The sequence below is a fragment of the Pipistrellus kuhlii genome, unplaced genomic scaffold (genome assembly GCF_014108245.1).
Source record: "Pipistrellus kuhlii isolate mPipKuh1 unplaced genomic scaffold, mPipKuh1.p scaffold_m20_p_56, whole genome shotgun sequence".
Lineage (NCBI taxonomy): Eukaryota > Metazoa > Chordata > Mammalia > Chiroptera > Vespertilionidae > Pipistrellus > Pipistrellus kuhlii.
This window is the reverse complement of record NW_023425558.1, coordinates 1,091,137-1,112,015: the sequence shown is the minus strand read 5'-3', so window position 1 is coordinate 1,112,015 and position 20,879 is coordinate 1,091,137. Positions and strand designations below refer to the sequence as shown.

General features: G+C 43.9%; 1 protein-coding gene across 5 annotated transcripts in view; it reads right to left on the bottom strand.

Moving 5' to 3' along the window:
• Positions 1 to 20,622, bottom strand: part of KDM2A (lysine demethylase 2A) — a 66,237-nt gene extending 45,615 nt beyond the window's left edge. The window contains exons 1-3 of one of the 5 annotated variants that reach the window (XM_045573814.1): positions 20,604 to 20,622; positions 17,686 to 17,811; positions 9,944 to 9,966 (exon numbers count right to left, since the gene is read on the bottom strand). In XM_045573814.1, the coding sequence (XP_045429770.1) occupies positions 9,944 to 9,966; positions 17,686 to 17,811; positions 20,604 to 20,607 (153 nt within the window). In that variant the 5' untranslated portion in view covers positions 20,608 to 20,622. Of the gene's footprint in view, positions 1 to 9,845; positions 9,967 to 16,664; positions 16,691 to 17,685; positions 18,328 to 18,942; positions 19,770 to 20,603 lie in introns of those variants that run through there. The other 4 variants (XM_036416697.2, XM_045573811.1, XM_045573815.1 and 1 more) reach the window with 4 other exon arrangements.
• Positions 20,623 to 20,879: the final 257 nt, after the last annotated feature.

Genomic DNA, 20,879 nt, shown 5'->3' with positions numbered 1-20,879 from the left:
ATTTTTAAAATGAGACTCAGAAAGGTTAAGATATGTGCTGTTCAAGGTCACACAAATGTTGGAACATGGGACTCCCAAGACCACACTAAAGCAAACATACAGGGGATTTAATACATTGGTTATATATTGCCTTGCTAAGGGAATATTCAGTTAGTTCAGAAGCAAGGAAAAAAATTTTTTTTAAAAAATATTTTTTATTGATTTTTCACAGAGAGGAAGAGAGAGGGATAGAGAGCTAGAAACATCGATGAGAGAGAATCATCGATCAGCTGCCTCTTGCACACCTCCCACTGGGGATGTGCCTGCAACCAAGGTACATGCCCTTGCCCGGAATCGAACCCGGGACCTTTCAGTCCGCAAGCCAACGCTCTATCCACTGATCCAAACCGGCTTCGGCTAACAATGTTTTTTAAAAAAATATGTTTTAATTGATTTCAGAGAAAGGAAGGGAAAAGAATAGACAGATAAAAACATCAATAATGAGAGAGAATCATTAATCAGCTGCCTCCTACATGCCCCCATAACTTGGGCATGTGCCCCAATCAGCAATCAAACCGTGACCTCTTGGTTCATAGCTTGATGCTCAACCACTGAGCCACACCAACCAGGCTCTTACTGATGTTTCTTTCTCTTTGTCTCTTCCGCTCTCTAAAATCATTAAAATAAAAATAAAACAAAATCATTAAAAACATATTTAGCCGAAACCGGTTTGGCTCAGTGGATAGAGCGTTGGTCTATGAACTGAAGGGTCCCAGGTTCGATTCTGATCAAGGGCATGTACCTTGGTTGCGGGCACATCCCCAGCAGGGGGAGTGCAGGAGGCAGCTGATAGATGATTCTCTCTCATCGATGTTTCTCTCTATCCCTCTCTCTTCTTCTCTGTAAAAAAATCAATAAAATATATTTTAAAAAACACACACACAAAAATAAAAATAAAATAAAAGACTCCCTGGCTATTAGAGCTGGTCATGTTGCTTGCCCTATCTATCAGACTACATAATTGTTCTCTAAACTGTGTTGTGGCTAACAAAGGTCCTTTATACACGTCTCAGTAGTCCTGCACACGAATCCGTGTGCCAGTAGCTCGCTGCTGCCCTCCAGGAGCTCTTGGCCTGCTGCCCTGCCCCCTCCTGTAGCTCTCGCCCCACCCTCCCGCTGATCCGTGATCCAATCGTTACAGTTGATCGGTTGGCATAGCGACCATTTGTGCATTACATCTTTATTATATGGGACACTGGGGGCCTGATGCATGGAATTTGTTCCAGAGTAGGCCTTTGCAGCCTCGATCCCCCTCAGCAGCAGCGGCTGCCTCCATCTGGAAGGTTGTCCAGTCTAATTAGCATGTTATGCTTTTATTATAGATAGTATCTCATCATCTGATCCTACCTATAAACCAGAGCTACAGGTCAGTAACATACAATGACATTAATCTCCCTACAAGGAATTAATCTTCTCACATTATAAAAATCAAAGCATTCGTGCTCATTCACACACTCTTTATACTGGTAGTACTTGTGTTGCATGATCCCAATATGCACATATTTCAGCTACCACAGTTTAGTTAAATAACATCAATCTCCTAACAATATAGTTCAAATTTAATTTACTATTGTATATGAACTGAAAGTAGTCGAATAAAGTACAAACTTTACTGCTAGTTTCTCAGTCCACAAAACACTCATAAATAAGAGGTGTGCATCATGATCAGTGAGCAATCATGCTACTTCTTTCCAAGTCTGTGGAGATGAGTTCACATACAAACAATAAGCCGAAGTATATTGCCTCCTAGTCTCCCAGTGATAAACCACATGACGTTTTATTAAAAAAAAAAAAAAAAAAAAAAAAGGTAATCAAAAGAGGGAACTGGTCTACAAAGATAAAAATGGAGCAAAGGAATAAAAAGTGAGCCCTATCTGGCTTGGCTCAGTGGAGAGCGTTGGCCTTCGGACTGAAGGGTCCCAGTCCAGGGCACAGGCCTGGGTTGTGGACTTGATGCCCAGTGGGGGCGTGTAGGAGGCTTCTGATCAATGATTCTCTCTCATCATTGATGTTTCTCTCCCTCCCTTCCTCCCTCCCTTTCAGAAATCAATAAAAATATATTTAATAAACAAACAAAAAAACAGCCTGTTTAAAAAAAAAAAAAAAGTGGAAATGAAATTTGAATAGAACATGAATGTAGTTATATGCATCAGAGGAACTAAGTGCCAACAAGCTGATCAACATAAATGAGAAAGTGATTATGATGGAAAGGATAAAGACATCCCAGGGGAAGCGACACCAGCAAAAAAACCCACAAAAACAACAACTCTTAAAGGAACTCAAGTCCTTTGTATTACTTCTGTATTTAATTACAGTTTCAATATGAGTCTTGTTAATATCAAATTAATTCCATAGTTCAACTAGCCAATAAAATACTCTTAGAATTTAATAGCATATAAGAAAGCATTATAGCCAAAGAAACATCTTTTCAGAAACGGAATAGAGATATTTCACACCTAAGCCAGTGCACATAGTTTAAATTCCTGTGGCAATGAACTATCAAATGCCTGTGAAGAGACTCTGATTCATATGGACATGTGTCAGCTTGCCATTCTATTCCCATTAAAGCTTGAGTAGAAGCCAATGAATTTGATGAATATGGGTAGGCATATATAAGTCATTCAAATGATTATTACAGTAGAACAAGATAGTGAAATTTGAGCCAATATTTTTCTCTTTTCAGATATGTCTTAAAACTTAAGTCTCTCTTGGTCAGAAAACTCTTCATCTATGAAAAAGGAGAGAAAGTTGTTCTAACATAGAAAAGGCTAGAGAGGCCTAGAGATGTGATGAAATGAAAATTTTACAATAATTATAAGCAGCAACAAAAACAATTATCAGCCGCCTCTTGCACACCCCGCACTGGGGATGTGCCTGCAACCAAGGTACATGCCCCTGACCAGAATCGAACCTGGGAACTTTCAGTCCACAGGCCGACGCTCTATCCACTGAGCCACAACGGTTTCGGCAAATTATCCTTTTTTTTAACAGCTTTCCAGAATGAATCAAATTTGAGAAATGAAGTTATATTGTATCATCTTATTAGCTTTGACTGGGGCAAGCAAAAAAGGCCTATTTTGCCTATATAGCTATCATTAACAGTTCAGAAAAAATGTTCACAAATTCAACTGGTAAGAAACACACATAAGAAAAGTTTTAGCCGAAACCGGCTCAGCTCAGTAGATAGAGCGTCTTCCTGTGGACTGAAAGATCCCAGGTTCAATTCTGGTCAGGGGCATGTACCTTGGTTGCGGGCACATCCCTAGTGGGGGGTGTGCAGGAGGCAGCTGATGGATGTTTCTCATTGATGTTTCTAACTCTCTATCCCTCTCTCTTCCTCTCTGTAAAAAAATCAATAAAACATATTTAAAAAAAAAAGTTTTAAAAATAACCTTAAGCTATGAAGTGTAAAGTAGTTAACTCTAATTTTTTTTTTTTAAGCACACAGAAAAACAGACAAATTACTAAACTATTTTTGATAGTTCTCAAACTTGACCATCTATCAGAATTACCTGTTCGGCTAGTGTGGCTCAAGTGGTTGAGCATTTACTTATTAACTAGGAGGTTATGGTTCAGGGTACATGCCTGGGTTTGCAGGGTCTGTGCCATGTGGGAGGCAACCAACCCATGTGTCTCTCTCACATCAGTGTTTCTCTCTCCCCTCCATTCTCACTAAAAATCAATGGAAAAAAAAGAATCACCTAATGGGATTGTTGAGACACAGACTGCTCGGTTCCACTCCCAGAGTTTCTGATTCAGGAAGTTTGGAGAAAGACCCAAGAATCTTCATTTCTCACAAGTTCTCAGATATGTCAGGGACACCCTTTGAAAACAATTGTTTTTCAAACCATTATGCTGAGAAAGAACTCGCAGGTGAATAAAATAAAGCTTAGATAACCAACAGGCTTCCTGATTATCAATCTAAGGTTCTTTCCATTGTTAGGGTTCAGTAATTATGTTATATATTTTTATAAAAGTGCAAACATATTTTTGTTAAATTCTGTAAGTATTTTTCGAGCACTTGAAGAAGACACGATCTCTTTCTTTAAAGAAGAGACTCACAGTCAAATAGCTACAACACAAAGTGACTGTTTCCACAAAAGTGGCATGGGAATGTAACTGGAGAGAACATCTGGGTCCGTGAAGGATAATTATTACCAAGAATACAGAATGGGTGGGATGGAGAGCTTTCAGATATACACATTCACAGAAAAAAGAAAAAAAACCCATCAAGCACCTACTGTGGACCAGGCATTATACCAAGCACGAGATAAAATGGTGAGAAAAGGCACTGTAGCGGGCTTTAACGATGCTTACACTCTGAGAGAGAAACAGACAATCAAATAATTATCCAAGTAAATGTAAAGTAGCCATTTTGATAGGTGCTATGTATAGGAGGTATTCTATACTATGAGAATTGAATCAAAGACTTCTCTGAGAAAAGGATCTGAACGATGGTGTGAAGATAGTACCTTGGCATGCTACAAACTCATGTTCAAAGCTTTGCACATAAAGAGTGGCTGTAGATTCCGTTAATGTTAAGTAGATATCTTTGCCTCCTTTATTTTATTTTAAAGGTTTTAAAATTAAATTTGAGAGAGAGGGAGGAGAAAGAGAAACACTGACACACCATCAGCTGCCTCCTGCATGAACCTGACAGGGGATTGGACCCAAAACCAGGACACGAGCCCTGGAGAATCAAACCAGCAACTCCCCAGTGCCCGGGACGGGGCCGGGCACCGCCCAACCAACCGAGCCACAGCGGCCAGGGATATTTCTGCCTCTTTCAATTTCAAAGAAGAAATCTGGTAGGCTAATAATCAATTCTGCAGGACAAAAGAACTTATAGGTAATGCCTACCACTGACCGAATATTTATGCCCACTATCCAAGAAACCCATTTCCCAGCACCAAGGAACAGGGGACCCAGCTAATGAACAAAGCAGCTGGTGAGCACTGTGCAGCAAGAGCAAGGGTGACTGGATGGTCTCAAGGAATACGAGCAGCTTGTTTCTCCTTTCTCTTCCGAGTATTACAAGTGGGCTCTCAGTTATGGCCAATTCTTGCTTCTTGGCTCCCCTTCTCTGACTGTGTTCTGACCACCGCCATCCTAATACCTGTAAGCACTTCACCAGAGAATGGAGTAATTTATTCCAGTCTGCTTTGTCTTTTTTATATATATATATATATATATATATATATATATATATATATATATATATATATATTTTATTGACTTTTTACAGAGAGGAAGGGAGAGGGAGAAAGAGTTAGAAACATCAGTGAAAAACATTGGATCAGCTGCCTCCTGCACACCCCCCACTGGGGATGTGCTACAACCAAGGCACATGCCCTTGACCAGAATCGAACCTGGGACCCTTCAGTCTGCAGGTCAACACTCTATCCACTGAGCTAAACTGGTTTCAGCTAGTCCAAGCATATTACTCCTCTGCTGAATGTCTGCCTTTCCTGCTGTTTTCAGGATAAAACCCTACTTGGACTGACCACTAACAACCTTGTCAAGACTGACTCTCTCCACTCTCTTCTCCCGTTACACTGGACTTTTTGTTTTTGTTTGGTTGATAAGTTATTCAAACATGTCAGATTCCTTCCAACCTCAGGGTTTTTGCATTGATAGTCAGTTCTCTCTCTCCTTTTTTTTTTTTTTTTTAAAATATATTTTATTGATCCTTTACAGAGAGGAAGAGAGAGGAACAGAGAGTCGGAAACATCGACGAGAGAGAATCATCAATCAGCTGCCTCCTGCACAACTCCCACTGGGGATGTGCCTGCAACCAAGGTACATTCCCTTGACCGGAATCAAACCTGGGACCCTTCAGTCCACAGGCCAACACTCTATCCACTGAGCCAAACTGGTTTCGGCATCAGTTCTCTTTCAAAGTTGGTTACCTCTTACTCACCCTACTGATCTCAGCTTTAAAGGCTTTCTCAGGAAAAGTGCTCTGACACCTTCTCCCACTCCTGAAGTTTAGATCAGGTTTATATACTCTCATTGCATGGCATCCTCCACTTACCTTAGTAGTCCTTTGTGTAACTATAATTAACATTATTAGTATAAGTATTTACTTAATGTCTGACCTCCCCACCAGACTGTAAGCTTCATGATAGAGACCATGTATCTAGGGCAAGCTTTCCATAGTGTCTGACACTTGGTTAAATGCTTGCAACGTTTTCTCATCCCTACCATTAAGCTTTGCATTAGCCGGTCCCTCTACCTAGAGCTCTGTTGACCCAGATCTGGTCCCCTAAGTCCTTGAACTTCACAAAATTGGCTCCTCATCACTCAAGTCATAGTTACAAAATGCCTTCTGCAAAAGAAGCCTCTACTGATCACCAATCTCAAGAAGTTATTCCCACCATACAACAATTTTATTACCCTTTTAATTTCTTTGAAGTATTCAACACATCTGAAACCATAGTATAGTATTCAGAAGTCTAATAAGGCAAGGCCCAAGCAAAGTGCCTGCCACAGAGAAAGCATTCAACAAACACTTAAGTGATTGAATCTCTGAATGAGAAAAGATGACATGGGAACACCCCAAATCCATCAGCAAACATTTACAAACTGTGCTCCAATAAAGTTGAAAAAAAACAAGGCTCAGATATTGCCAAACTCTCGACTGGACAAAAATCACATCCAGATGAGGACTCCATGCTTTAAGAGATTGAATCTCCTGAATGAGAAAAGATGACATGGGGAACACCCCAAATCCATCAGCGAATCATTTACAAACTTGAAAGCCAGACTGCCTACTTTGAGTCCTGGCTCTTCCCTTCTTAAATGGATAACCTCTGACAAGTTACTTAGCTGCTCAATGCCTCAGTTTCCAAACCAGTAAAATGGGAATTAGAACAAAGTGCCAATACCAAGCACATAGTGTGTTATTATCCATTAGATTGGACTTTTCCTCCCAATGTTTCAAATACATAGGGTGACTTTTCCTTTATCTTATCCACCCCAAAAGGGCCACCATTGTTTCTGTACACTGCACCACTCCAAAGACATCTCTCACATAGGTAAGACATGTGAAGAGCACCTTCCAGGCGTGAGCTACATGGTAGCAATCCTTTGTTGATAATTAAAAGATTAAAATGATCAAAAGGCACAAGAAACAAGGAAGTACTTTGGAAAGTTAAAAGTATTATAAAATGATTACTATATTTACAAATGTACATTCTCTTGAGGTCAATGTCAGAAAGAAGGTTGGCCCCATTACTGCTCGGTGATCCAAGGCCATAAAGAGATGGAGTAATAGTCAGGCTACCTTGAATCCACACTGAGGGCTACAGTCAGCCCATGCAGTTGTTTCTCAGGGATGGTCATGGGAATTCAGCTCCAGGCCAATTCATAATATTTCAATAATTGCTTACATCTAACACTGCAGCTTTTATCTCATTTTTCTATCCTTCAAAGAGAATATCAAAAGGAAATTCCTTGTAACGTAATTATTGATCTCAAGACAGTGAATATTCATTTCGGGTACCCAAATCAGTTGATCTTAGGATAAGTTAAGTGGAGTAATAAACCTGCAACTGGGTTGAGGATTTGTCATGACCATGAAGTTAGCTTTGTGAAAATTCAACAAAAATGCTTCATGCTTACTTTGGGCGAAGCCCTAAGAAACAAAATATGAGAGTGCTTTCAAGATGTTTTGTGATAGACTTTAAATTCAAAGATGAATAGCAGCTAATCAGAAAAACATACAGAGAACTAGCTACTGATTTTCAATCTTACATTACTGACATTTTGAGTCAGATGATTCATTGTTGAGGAGGTCTAATCTGTGCATCAGAATGTCTTAGCAGCACCCCTAGACTCTACTCACTAAAATACCAGCAGTAACCCCTGACCCAACAATAAAAAATGTCTCCAGCCCTGGCCAGAACAACACAGTGGTTAGTGTCACCCTGCAAACCAAAGGACCATGGATTCAATTCCTGGGCAAGGGCACACCCCTGGGCTGCAGCTCCAATCCCTGGCCCTGGTCCGGGCATGTGCCAGATCCACGTATCTCTCTCACATCGATTTCCCTCTCTCACTCTCCATCCCTTCCACTCTTTCTAAAAATCAATGTCAAAATATCCCCCTAGCCTGGCCGAAGTGGCTCAGTGACTGAGCATCAACCTATGGACCAGGAGGTCACAATTCAATTCCTGGTCAGGGCAGGTGCCCAGGTTGTGGGCTTGGCCCCTAGTGGGGGGCGTGCAGGAGGCAACCAATCAATGATTCTCTCTCATCGTTAATATTTCTGTCTCTCTCTTCCTCTCCATTCCTCTCTGAAATCAATAAATTAAAAAAAATGTAGTTTTTAAAAAATATCCTCCTGCCGAAATCGGTTTGGCTCAGTGGTAGAGCATCGGTCTGGGGACTGAAAGGTCCCAGGTTCGATTCCGGTCAAGGGCATGTACACTGGTTGCGGGCACATCCCCGGTAGGGGGTGTGCAAGAGGCAGCTGGTCGATGTTTCTCTCTCATCAACGTTTCTAGTTCTCAATCTCCCTTCCTCTCTGTAAAAAATCAATAAAAATATATATATATATTAAAAATATCCTCCTAGGGTAAGAATTAACAACAACAACAAAAAGGCTCCAGATATTGCCAAACTCTCTTGATTGGACAAAAATCACACCCAGATGAGGACCCCTGCTTTAAACAAATCTGTTCCAACTGTCCAAGTTCTCTTTCTTTCAAAAATCCCTCCCTCTGATCTTCCTGGGAATCCAGATTTAACCTCAGAGTCCCCCTCAATTCTTCAATTGCCTCTGCCTCCAAAATCCGCAAAAAACAGTTATTTAACTCCCTCAATGACATGTCAGTGGTCTTAGTAAAACCTCAACTGGTGATAGACTTAATACTAGTACTCAAGGTTTATGATCCCTAATCAAGCACTCTTTTCCATCATAGCACAATGCGATCCAGCAGTCATCAAGTTTTAGCAGTCCTGCCGAAGCCAGTTTGGCTCAGTGGATAGAGCGTCAGTCTGCAGACCGAAAGGTCCCAGGTTTGATTCCGGTCAAGGGCATGTACCTTGGTTGCGAGCACATCCCCAGTGGGGGGTGTGCAGGAGGCAGCTGATCGATATTTCTCTCTCATTGATGTTTCTAACTCTCTATTCCTCTCTTTTGCTCTCTGTAAAAAATCAATAAAAATATATTAAAAAATTAAAAAATAAAAATAAAAATGTTTTAGCAGTCCTTCACTGCCAACATGTCTTGCTTCCTTCCACCTATTACTTTCCATTTCTACTACTTATACCCCAAAGCAGTGGTTCTCAAACTTTTCCATGAGTAGGAATCACTTAGCTTGTTAAAACACATTTTGCTGATCCCTAACCTCAGAGATTCTGATTTAGTAAGCATGGGAGGATCCACAAATGTGTGTAACTAGTATGTTCCCAGATACTAGATAATGCTGATGCTGCCGGTGAGAGGACCACTCAAGAACCACTGCCCTAGAGTTCAGGTACCTTTCACCTTAAGAGGCAACTTACTTCAGTATTCTTTCAGACCTAAAACTGAAAAACTATTACTTCTAAAGTTTTTATCAAATTATTATTCAATTAAAAATAAGCCACAACTTACGGCTATTTTCCACACGTGGCTTTTCGCAATTGTTTAAAATGTGTGCCCAACAGAATCGGCAGTGCCTCCCTCCCAAAACAAATCGACTTTAATCCTACTGATCTAATGGGTATCTTTGGAACAGACCTCATGGGCTTCCCGCTCCATACACAGCTCTGTCTTTACCTCCTACAAGCCACCCTCTTCCCTCCTCCTCTCTACCTACCTGAAGGAGGCTTTCACCACTGTATTTGCCAAAACCACGTTTGGTCACTATCTGCTGCCTTTTATCTTTATGGTTTAAAGTTTTTACCAAGTACTCACAGATAGAGAAAACCCCCAAGAACCTAAAATTTAAAACAGAAAACAATGATATAAGTGACATGCATAAATAAAAGGCCTGACATATATACAAACTACACAAATACTGGGGTTTTAATAGATTAAGTGCAATCAATTAAAAGTTCACAAAAAGAATGTGCCGATCTTTTTTAAAATGTGATTAAACACCGCTGTCAAAAATGTATAGCTACCTCATTTAGGATGTTAAGCAGGCATCTGTGAGGGAAGAAAATTTTAAAGTAGAGAAAGTACGAAGTTTAACCACTTCCTACAACAGAAGTGGGCATCATTTGTTTTCTGAATGAAATGCACCACAAGAGAGCTGGTGTGTTGTGAAAGAAGGAACATGGGGTTCTACTCTGACCGATCTTAGGCAAGTTGATCAGGGCCTTCCCCAAACTTCCATTTCCATAATTAAAAGAAATTAAGATTTAAAACTATACAGTCTACCTTACAGGATTGCTTTGAGGGTACAATAAGGTACTGTATATTGAAGAACATAACCCACTAGTTGGCACATGATAAGTGTTTGAGTTTTAACTTTTTTTTTTTTTAATGAGAAAGCACAATGCAAAAATACAGTGTTATTCCAAAAATAAGATAAACAGAGCAAACCAATAAACCTGAGTACGTCCATTTCCCAAGGTAAAAAAATTTAAGGGAGATAAAGAATGTAAGTCCCTCAGTGTGGTATACTGTAAATGTATCAATTCCCTGACTTAATGGCCAAAATTAACACTTCAGAATAACATCACTTGCAACTTCACAACTTTATGGTTGTCTAAAAGTCAGCAAAAACTTCTTGCCCTAGCTGGTGTGACGCCTGTGGGCTGAAGGGTTCCAGATTGGGTTCCAGTCAAGGGCACATACCCAGGTTTCGGGCTCAATCCCCAGTAGAGGACATGTAGGAGGTGCCAATCAATGATTCTCTCTCATCATTGATGTTTCTCTCTCTCTCCCTCTCTGAAATCAATAAAAATACAAAAATAAAAAAAAGTCAGCAAAAACTTTAACATTCAGGGTTTAGGACAGGATTAGAGGTAGAACTTAATTCACCCTGAACTTTTAAAAGTTTAACTAGACATTTTCTTATTTTTTTCTACTGGCCCAAACATTACAAATGTGTTCATCTGGCATGAATGTGTATGAAGCATAAGTTTTTAATCTGTTATAGCTTAGACTTTCTGGTCCTTATGTACACTGTAAGATCCAATACCCAGATATTTTGCTTATCCCTGTGCACCAAAACTCTCCTCAATTCTAGTGGCCTATTCCTAGCACCCAAGAAAATGGGTAATACAAAAAAGTATTTATGAAGGCTTCCAACAACATAAACAAATACTTATTGAGCACTTTCTATGTTTAGACTGAGTATTGTCTTTTTCCAGGCTACTTATTGAACACTTTGTATGTGTCAGACACTGTTCAAAGAATCCAATATACACCAACAAAGTCACAACTCTCAAGGAACTTACACTAATGGAGAGATATACACAAATAAACAAATTTAAGTATGGTAGCTAATGACTGGTGCTCAGCGAAATAAAACAAGAGAAAATGATAGAGCTTAAATATAGTCCTTACTCTGGGTCTCCAAAATATAGTTTACTGTGGAAGAATGATAGATAAAAATAAAGAATTAAATCCCTGCTCTAGCTGGGTTGCTCACTGAAGGATCCTGGGTTTGATTCAGGTCAAGGGCCTATGTCCAGGTTACAGGCTCAATCCTCAGTATGGGGCGTGCAGGGGGCAACCAATCAATGATTCTCTCTCATCGTTAATGTTTCTATCTCTCTCTCCCTCTCCCTTTTTTTCTGAAATCAATAAAAATATAATTTAAGAAAAAAAAGAAGTGATGTTAGGTGTGGGTGTCCTTTATCAAGATGAGGAAGTTCATTTTATTTCTACTTTATTTTTATGGAAAGTGTTTGAATTTTGTCAGATGCTTTTATTTTGTGCCTATTGATATGTTCATGTAACTTTAAAAAAATTTCTATTGGTATATGTTACATCAATTTTTAGATGTTGAATCAACCTTGTATTCCTCTGATAAATTCCATTGATCATGCATGGTGTATGAGTCTATTCATGTTACTAGAGTTGGTTGGTTAATATTTTATATTCATACTAGAGGCCCAGTGCACGAAATTCATGCACAGGTAGAGTCCCTAGCAGCTATCAGCTGGGGCCTTCCTTCGTTCTGCACCGCCCCGTTAGTCAGCACACATCACAGCAAGCGATCAAACTCCCAGTCAGTCAAACTCCCAAAAGGACACTTTGCATATTAAGTCTTTATACACACACACACACACACACACACACACACACACACACAAAGGCCGGATGCACCAAGATTTGTGCAAGCATGGGCCTTCCTTCCCACCGGCACCACCTTCGCTCTGGCCGGAGCTGCCTTTCTGCCTTCCTGCCTTCCCAGGCTGCCCAGGGCCCCCGGAGCGGCCGGGGCGGTGCGGAATGCCTATGTCGTTGCGATGGCGCCTCATCCTGCCCCCAGCAGCCGGCACATGCTAATTAACCCACTATCTTTGTTGGGTTAATTTGCATACTCACCCCAGATTGGCTGGTGGGAGTCAAAGGGACAGTCAATTTGCATCTTACTCTTCTATTAGTGTAGACTAGAGGCCTGATGCACAAAATTTGTGCAATGGGCTCAGCCCTCGCAGCCCTGGCTTCATCCAGAAGGTCTTTCAGATGTCCAGTCTAATTAGGTATTATTATAGATTAATAAGGGATATCCGTCTGTAGTTTTCTTGTGATATCTTTGTTTGGTTTTAGTATCTGGGCAATGCCTCATAGGATAAGTTAGGCAGTGTTACCTCCATATCTACTTTTTGCAGGGTTTGTGAATAATTGGTATTAATTCTTTTTTTTTTTTTACTTATTATTTTAAAATATATTTTTATTGATTTCAGAGAGAAAGAGATAGAAACATCAATGATGAAAGAATTATTGTTTGACTGCCTCCTGTACTCCCCCCGCCCCACCAGCACTGGGGATTAAGCCTAAAACCTGGGCATGTGCTCTGACCAGAAATCAAACCGTGACTTCCCCAGTTCAAAGGTTGACGCTCAACTACTGAGCTACACTGGCTGGGCATTAAGCATTTATTTTAAATACACATTATTTTGCCCCTGATTTTCTATGTAATAAGTAAGGATTACTCAAAATTGGTGTAATTTCAAAAAAAAAGAATTAATACCAATTATAATTGCAATGAACACATAAACTAGTGAACAAAAACCGATCCAGAGACAGAAAAACATCAATCAGAATGTCAAACCCAAGGGAAGGTAGGGGAGGGTGGAGGTAAGGGGGAGAGATCAACCAAAGGACTTGTATGCATGCATATTAGCCTAATCAATGGACACGCACAACAGGGGAGTAAGGGCATGAATGAGGGGGTTGGGGAGTAATGGGGGAATAAGGACACATGTAATACCTTAATTAATAAAGAAATTTTTAAAAATGAAAATAAAATTTTCAAAATTTTCAAAAAAATTATAATTGCTAAGGGTTTAACTAACATTTTAGATTAAGGAACTGTATGATATTATGCTGAACATTCCCTATAAATGAACTTAAATATAAATGGAGAGTCACAAACATCCAACACTACTCCAACACTTTAGCTCCTAAAATCAAATGAAGAAATAAAAGGTTCCATCTAAGTCCTACATCTAAATTTAATAAAATACAAAAATAGCCCTAGCTGGTATGGCTCAGTGGATAAAGCGTCAGACTATGGTCCTGGGTTCAATTCCAGTCAAGGACACATGGCCACACTGCGGCCTCAGGAAACAGCAGGTCAATGATTCTCTCTTATCACTGATGTTTCCCTCTCTCCTCCCTTCCTCTCTGAATCAATAAAAAAAATTTTAAAAATACAAAAATAAATCATGTTTACCTCTGGACAACCAAATAGCCACTCATCATTAAAACTAAAGCTTCTGTTCCTCTCCTCAGGTATACCAATTTGACTTGGAGATCTATCTGGCTTTATTCTAGGAATCCATACATTGAAACTACTGATGTTTTTCATTAAAAAAAAAAAAAAAAAATCTAATCCTGGCTGATACGGCTCAGTGGTTGGAGCCTCGGCCTTTGGACCCAAGGGTCATGGGCTCTCATGGGTTCAATTCCCAGTCAAGCATATGCACCTGGGTTTCAGGTTCATTCCATCCCCTCCTCCCAAGTTGAGGTTTCTCTCTCCTCTCTCCCTTCCACTCTCTTAAAAAAAAAAAAAAAAAAAAAAAGGAAAAAATATCCTAGGGTGAGGGTTAACAAAAGTCTATGTCTTGCTTTGAAAAAGCCAAACAGGATCTATTTTGTTTATCAGTATATTTTGTTTATGAACCAGGAAACATATGCATATATGCATAGCCAATAGGCACAGATAATAGTGTGGTGAAGGCCTGGGAGGTGCGGGTGCTGGGTGGAGGGGGTTAATGGGGATGGGGGGGAGAAAACAACTGGAACATCTGTAATACTCTCGACAATGAAAATAAATTAGAATAAAAATAAAATAAAAATTTAAAGCCAAACAATATTTACCCTCCCATGTCATTTCCTACATTACAAAATAAGTTTTCTGGTTCCAGAAAGTAGAGTCAATGCTCAAATCTACACATCATCTTCAAAGGAACAATTCTCTTCCACATGTAATAAGTAAATAATAGTTTGGTAAAAGACAAGCCAACTTTAAAAAACTAGCTATTTCCGATTTAAAAAAAAATAGATTTTATTGATTTTTTACAGCGAGGAAGGGAGAGGGATAGAGAGCTAGAAAAGTCGATGAGAGAGAAACATCGACCAGCTGCCTCCTGTACACCCCCCACCGGGGATGTGCCCGCAACCAATGTACATGCCTTTACCGGAATCGAACCTGGGACCTTTCAGTCCGCAGATGGACCCTCTACCACTGAGCTAAACCGACTCCGGCCGAGTTTTTTTTAAATTACCTGTCACAAAGATGACATAAACCTATCAAATGTTACCAAATTCATCCTGTGCACTTGAAATAGCTATATAATTAAAAGGATCTATTCAGCCCTAGCCAACGTGGATAGAGCGTCAGCCTGCGGACTGAAGGGTCCCAGGTTCAGTTCCCAGGGTGCATGCCTGGGTTATGGGCTCCATCCCCAGTGCGGGGGTGTGCGGGAGTCAGCTGATCAATGATTCTCTCATCATTGATGTTTCTATCTCTCTCTCCTCCTTCCTCTCTGAAATCAATACAGAACTATATTTAAAAAAATAAAAATAAATAAAAGGATCTATTCAATCATGAATATAAATTCTTATTAATACACATACAACTTTTTTTTTTTTAAAGATAGGTAAAGGATCACCCTGGCTCAGTTGGTTGGAGCATCTGCCAATGTACTGAAAGGTCACAAGTTTTATTCCCAGTTAAGGGTACTAGGTTGGGGGTGGGGAGTGTCATATGGGCAGCAACCAAACTATGTGTCTCTTTCACAACAATGTCTCTCTCTCTCTCTCTCTCTCTCTCAAATAAAATAATAAAATGCCCGTGTGGCCTGTCTCAGTGGTTGAACATCGACCTACGAACTGGAAGGTCACAATTCAATTCCTGGTTAGGGGACATACCCCAGTTGGGGGCTCAATCCCCAGTGTCCCCAAAAATAATATGAAGTAACAGTCAATAATAGCAGTCAATTTACTACCTAATTCAATTAAATTTGACAAATATATACTGTGTGAGACCAACACAAACTTTAATCACCAAGCCAAGTTGATAAACCTGTCATTTTGTCTTTCACACTCCATGGACAATTACTGTAAAACCACCTAAGTTCTATACTATGACCTACTTTAAAGTTAGACAAGGTATTAAAAATGTACATATATATGTGTATATATGTGTGTGTGTGTGTATATATATATATATACACATATATATAACTATAAAGATTAGCCTTTATGCCTTAAAATTGTTCAAAAATACCTATCTTAACCAGCAGAGAATTCTGTAATATGAGCACTCACTGAAGAGATATTAAAAGTACGGTAGGCAAACTGTCACATAAATAAGCCACCAATATGCTCTCATATAAAAAGTTATGATATGGAAGGGATTTATATTTCAGATATAATTTTGTCATGTAATCTTAGAAAGAAAAACACATCACCCTAAACTTCAAAATTATCACCCAAAATTCCAAGTAAGAAAGGTCCTCCAAATATGTGGTGTACCTTCTTACATGAAATGACTACAACTGCACATGAACCAAGAGAAACAGAAACAGGTTAGATAAGGAAAGGATTAACTGTGCAACAGGTAGCAATCACTATAATTAACAAACAAATAAAAAAATCTTACCAGGACAAAAATCATAGATTTCTGGTATCTCCCTACAACTACCTTGTTTAAAAAAAAGAAAAAAGTGAGACTTGTCTGATGAAAGGCTCTTCCTTTGAAAGACTGGATCCCAATATCCCTTAGATATGTATGTCAACAATTCTACAAGTTTGACATGCTAAGCATACTTTCTTTTTTCCCCCAAAGAAAGTTTAACTCAAGAAAAGTCAAAACAAAATAATTCTTAAATGTACAAAAGTCCACTACTGATACACTTCCTTGGAAAAGTTAAAGATAAAGAAATAAAATCTCAACACATGGATTAGAGGATGCAAGTCTCTGACATAGGCTTGCCGAAACACATACCTGCTGGACATACTTGCCGATACTCCCCACACCTTTTTACCAATCACATCAAGGAAAAAAAATACTTTTCTCAAAAAGAGTGGAGATCATCAACAAATGGATTCAAGAATTACTCTTCCCCCTCCATACTAAGTCTAAAACACAGAGCCAAATAAAACCACCATAAATTCCTTTAGTCTCCTCTAGGTCTTTCAATTCACCAAATTTCACACAACAAATATAATTTTGTGGCTTTCCTCATACCCCACTCTACAAGGACAAATTCAAACTTCTAAAATAAATACATGGTGAGAATATTAATAAGCTGACTAGGGAAGCAAAATCAAATTCTGAAAGTCCATTAGGGAAACCTGGAGAAGAGAGCAGGGCCTAAAGGAGCGCATGCATATTCATATGCACATGCAAATGAATTCCCTCCAAATCATCACTAAGTAAAAATGTCCTTCAACAAGATGTCATGTATCATACATTCCTCCCAAAATACAGAACTTCATCAGCATCCAGTATTTTACCTTTTCTCAAACCCCCCCTCCTTCCTTCCAAACCTATCGAAGTGTTCATTTGTTTAAATAAAGAAAGACTCAATAGTTTTACTCCCCAGCTCAAGGCCACAAAACCTGGCACACCAGAATCTTTAAAAAATTTTATCCAACCATCCTTCCTCAAACAGTTTTGCCTCTGGAATTTACATTCTAACTTAATTTGAATAATTACAATGTCAGTATTACAAAATTAGGACTCCTTGTCAGGTTGTAATCCAGAGTCCTCGGATTTACAATGGTCTCTATAAACCTTAAAGGCTCCATATAACTCCATTTCCAATCAAGAGGAATATGAAGGCTCAAACTGTTTGGCCTAAAACCCAAATGAGGTAGTCATGATATACCGTCTCTCCATCTCTAGGGTACAGAAAAGCCACCTGAAAAGTGGTAATCACGCTGTGTTCACAAATGGAAACATTATAGTTATTCCACTTAAAAACTGGGGGGTGGGGGGGGGAATATAACGAGAAAATACTAACCAATCTCTGGCTGTAACGAATCCTCTCTTCTTCGGGTTCCATCGCTCACTCTTCTGTTGAAGTTACTGTAAAGAAACCACTCCAGGGCTGCCTTCTTCCTCCTTGGGAACCAGCGTGATTGCAACACTGAAGAATGAAATGAGCAGAGATGAGAACTCACACTCACCCTCTCCTTCCGCGGAGAAAAAGTGTTAAAAACGTGTGTAAGGTAGCAGCTCTGCGAGAAATCTGGTTCCTCTTCATCTGCTTGGGACCCTCTGCTCTTGGGCAAGTGGCTCCACGTCCTGACCAACATTAATCCAATTACAACAGTCCGAGGCCTAAGCAATAGGAGATGCTGGTTTCAGTTCCTGCGGTCGGGCGCGCCACTTGTTTCTCCCCACAGGATACAATTAGCAAGGATCCCCTCCACGGCAGCATTAGCAAAAAAATAAAAAATAAAAAAAGGGGTGAGCGGGCGGGGGCACTGACCAGGGGCAGCAGGTACTGAAGTAATCCAGACCCTAACCAAATTAGTTCTCTCTCCCTGGCGACGAGAAACGGGAGGAAAGAAGGGCAGACCCACCACACAGAAAGAGGGCAAGAAATTAGGATCTGAAGAAAAGCTTCAAAACCCTTGCCCACACCCCTCCAGAAAGCAGCAATCCTCAGACCCTTTCATTCCCAAACCCAACCCAAGACGCGGACAACTCTGAAATTCAAGAGTTGCAGAATCAGGAACAAAAAATTCCATCGGATTCTTTGGGCAAATAAATAAAAACAAACGACTCTACCTACAGATGTAAGTAAAATACATCTTTTCCAAAAATTAAATAAAGACAGGTTTGCGCCACGGACTCATAATACCAAGAATGGTTTTTCTTTTCTTTTTCTTTCCTAAATATCCTCATAGATGATGGCTTCCATGGGGACGCAGATTTGTTTCCCTTCTCTAACTGCATCGCCGCCACGTTCACAGCATCCTTTCAAACCTGCGGGGGCCGGGCCGGCGGCCGTGGGGAGGCCGTGGCGGGGCGCCTCCGGGGGAGCCCGCCCCAGGCCGGGGGCAGCGCCGGGCCCGGGCGCGGGGCGCGGGGCGCGGGCCGGAGGGCGGCCGGGCCGGGGCGCGGGCCGCGGCCGATCGCGCCGGGCTCCCCGGGGAAAGGCGGTGCAATGGCTCGCCCGTCGGAAAAAGAAATAGAAACTTTACGTTGAGTCCTGAGATAACACCGAGGAGCAAACTTCCCAAGGGGAGGGAGGCGAGCGAGGGGATCTCACCGGGGGTTTTGCTCCGGAGTTCTTGACCGAGAGAGAAGTGAAAAGATTCCAAAAGCCGAGAGGAAAAAATGAAATCCCAGACGTCCTCTTCCTCCGTCTTTTCCCCGCGGGTCAGCCCGGTATCCAGGGGGTCAGGGCGACCCGGAAAGGAGAGGAAACAGTTGCCGAATCAAACCTCCTCTTCTGGCTTCGGAGCCCGGGCGGCGGAGGCGGCGGGAGAGGGAGCGCGACCCCCCGGCGCCGAGCCCGGGGCGCCCCCGCCTCCCCCGGGCCAGCGGGCAGCAGCCGGAGCCCGAGCCCCGGGCCGGCCCGGCCGCGGGGAGCGCCCGCCTCGCCGTGCCCGCGGCCAGCAGCCGCCGGACGTCCCCGGAGCCCGAGATCGGGGCCGATCAGCTGAGACCGGCCGGCCCGAGGCTCCCCGCGCCGCCCCGGCCCCCCGGAACGCGGGCCCGGCCCCGGGGGGCAGAGAGGGCGGGAGCGGCCAGGCGCGCCGGGCTGGGGGCCCGGGCTGCCCTCGCGTCGCCCCCTCAGCCCGGGCTCCGCGCTGCGGGACGAGCCCCCGGTTACTCCCCAGTCGCAGAGAAGGGATTCCGGGGGATGGGCCCCCTGGCGTTGCTCCTCCTCCCGGGGCGCCCCTTGCCCAGAACAGACAGAGCGGCGACAGGCCCAGCCGCCGGAAAGGTGCTCAGCGAGCCGCCGCCGCCGCCGCCGATGCCGGGGAGGGTGTTGTTTCCCTCACACAGGAGGAGCCGCCGAAGCAGCCGCCGCCATTTTGAACCCGTCAGACTCTCACATACACACAGCTCCTCCGCGGCGCACTGCGCAGGCGCCGCCTCCCACCCCTCCCCCGGCCGCCTCTCCGCCCCCCGCGCCCCTGCCGGCCTCCCTGCGCGCTTACCGCTCGGCCCGGCGCCCGGGAACGCGCACGCGTCACTCTGCCTTACGCGGACACGCCGCCGGCGCGCGCACGCGCGGATGCGTCGGCCTCGAGACGCCCGCGCCCGGCGACGCCGACGAGGCTCCCTGCCCCCCCCACCCCACCACTCGCGTCGGCGGCCGGCCTCCCGCAGGCCCGCGGCCCCCGCTCCCGCGGGCTTCCTTCCAGAGCCCGGGCCGGCCGCCGCTCGCGCCTGCGCGCAGCCACGGCGCCTCCGCGCTCCCCCACACGCCCTCGTTCTCACAGACACAGTACCCTTCGCCTCTGTGACCCCGCCCCTCGCCGGCCAGCTGCGCCGCGGCCCTCCCCCCGCTCCCGGGAGGGGGTGACCCCCGACCCCCCACAAAGCACCCCCCCAGCAGCGGGAGAGGGCCCGGCTCCCCTGCCACCGCCTCACACCGCGGCCACAGCCGCACACCCTGAGGGCCCGGCGGCCTGGGCCGGGGCGGCCGTTGCCCGCCTCAGAGCGGGGTCTCCCGGGGTCAGGAAGCCGGGCCCGGCCGCCCCGACCTGGGCGTCCCGCTCGGGCCTGCCCCGGGCGCGAGGGCGCGGGGAGGGGACGCCTACCCGTCTGCCGCCCTGTCCCGGCGCCCGCCAGTGGGCCGAGGCCCGCCTGTCCGCCATCCCCGGCCAGGCCCGGCGCCCCCGCCGCGGGGCCCGGCCGCCCTGGGCCGGGGGCCGGAGGCGGGGGGCTCCTCGGGGCAGCGGCCCGGCCCCGCCTCACCCATCCTCGCCGCTCCGAAGGGGCAGGAACCGGGAGCAGCATGTCTGTCCGGGGCTCGGCTCCCCGGGGCCGCGGGGGGGCTCCGGGCGCTGACAGGGGCGTCCGTCCACAGGTGCCGGGCGCCCCGCGCCCTCCGCGACGGCCCGGGGGCGGCGGGGGCGGCGCAGGCCCGGGGCCCGGAGGCGGCCGGGAGGCCCCCGCGGCCACGCTCAGGCCTCCGCGCGCCCGGCCCGGGGCCCGGGTGGGACTGACCCCGCCCCCGGCGGGTCGGGGCGC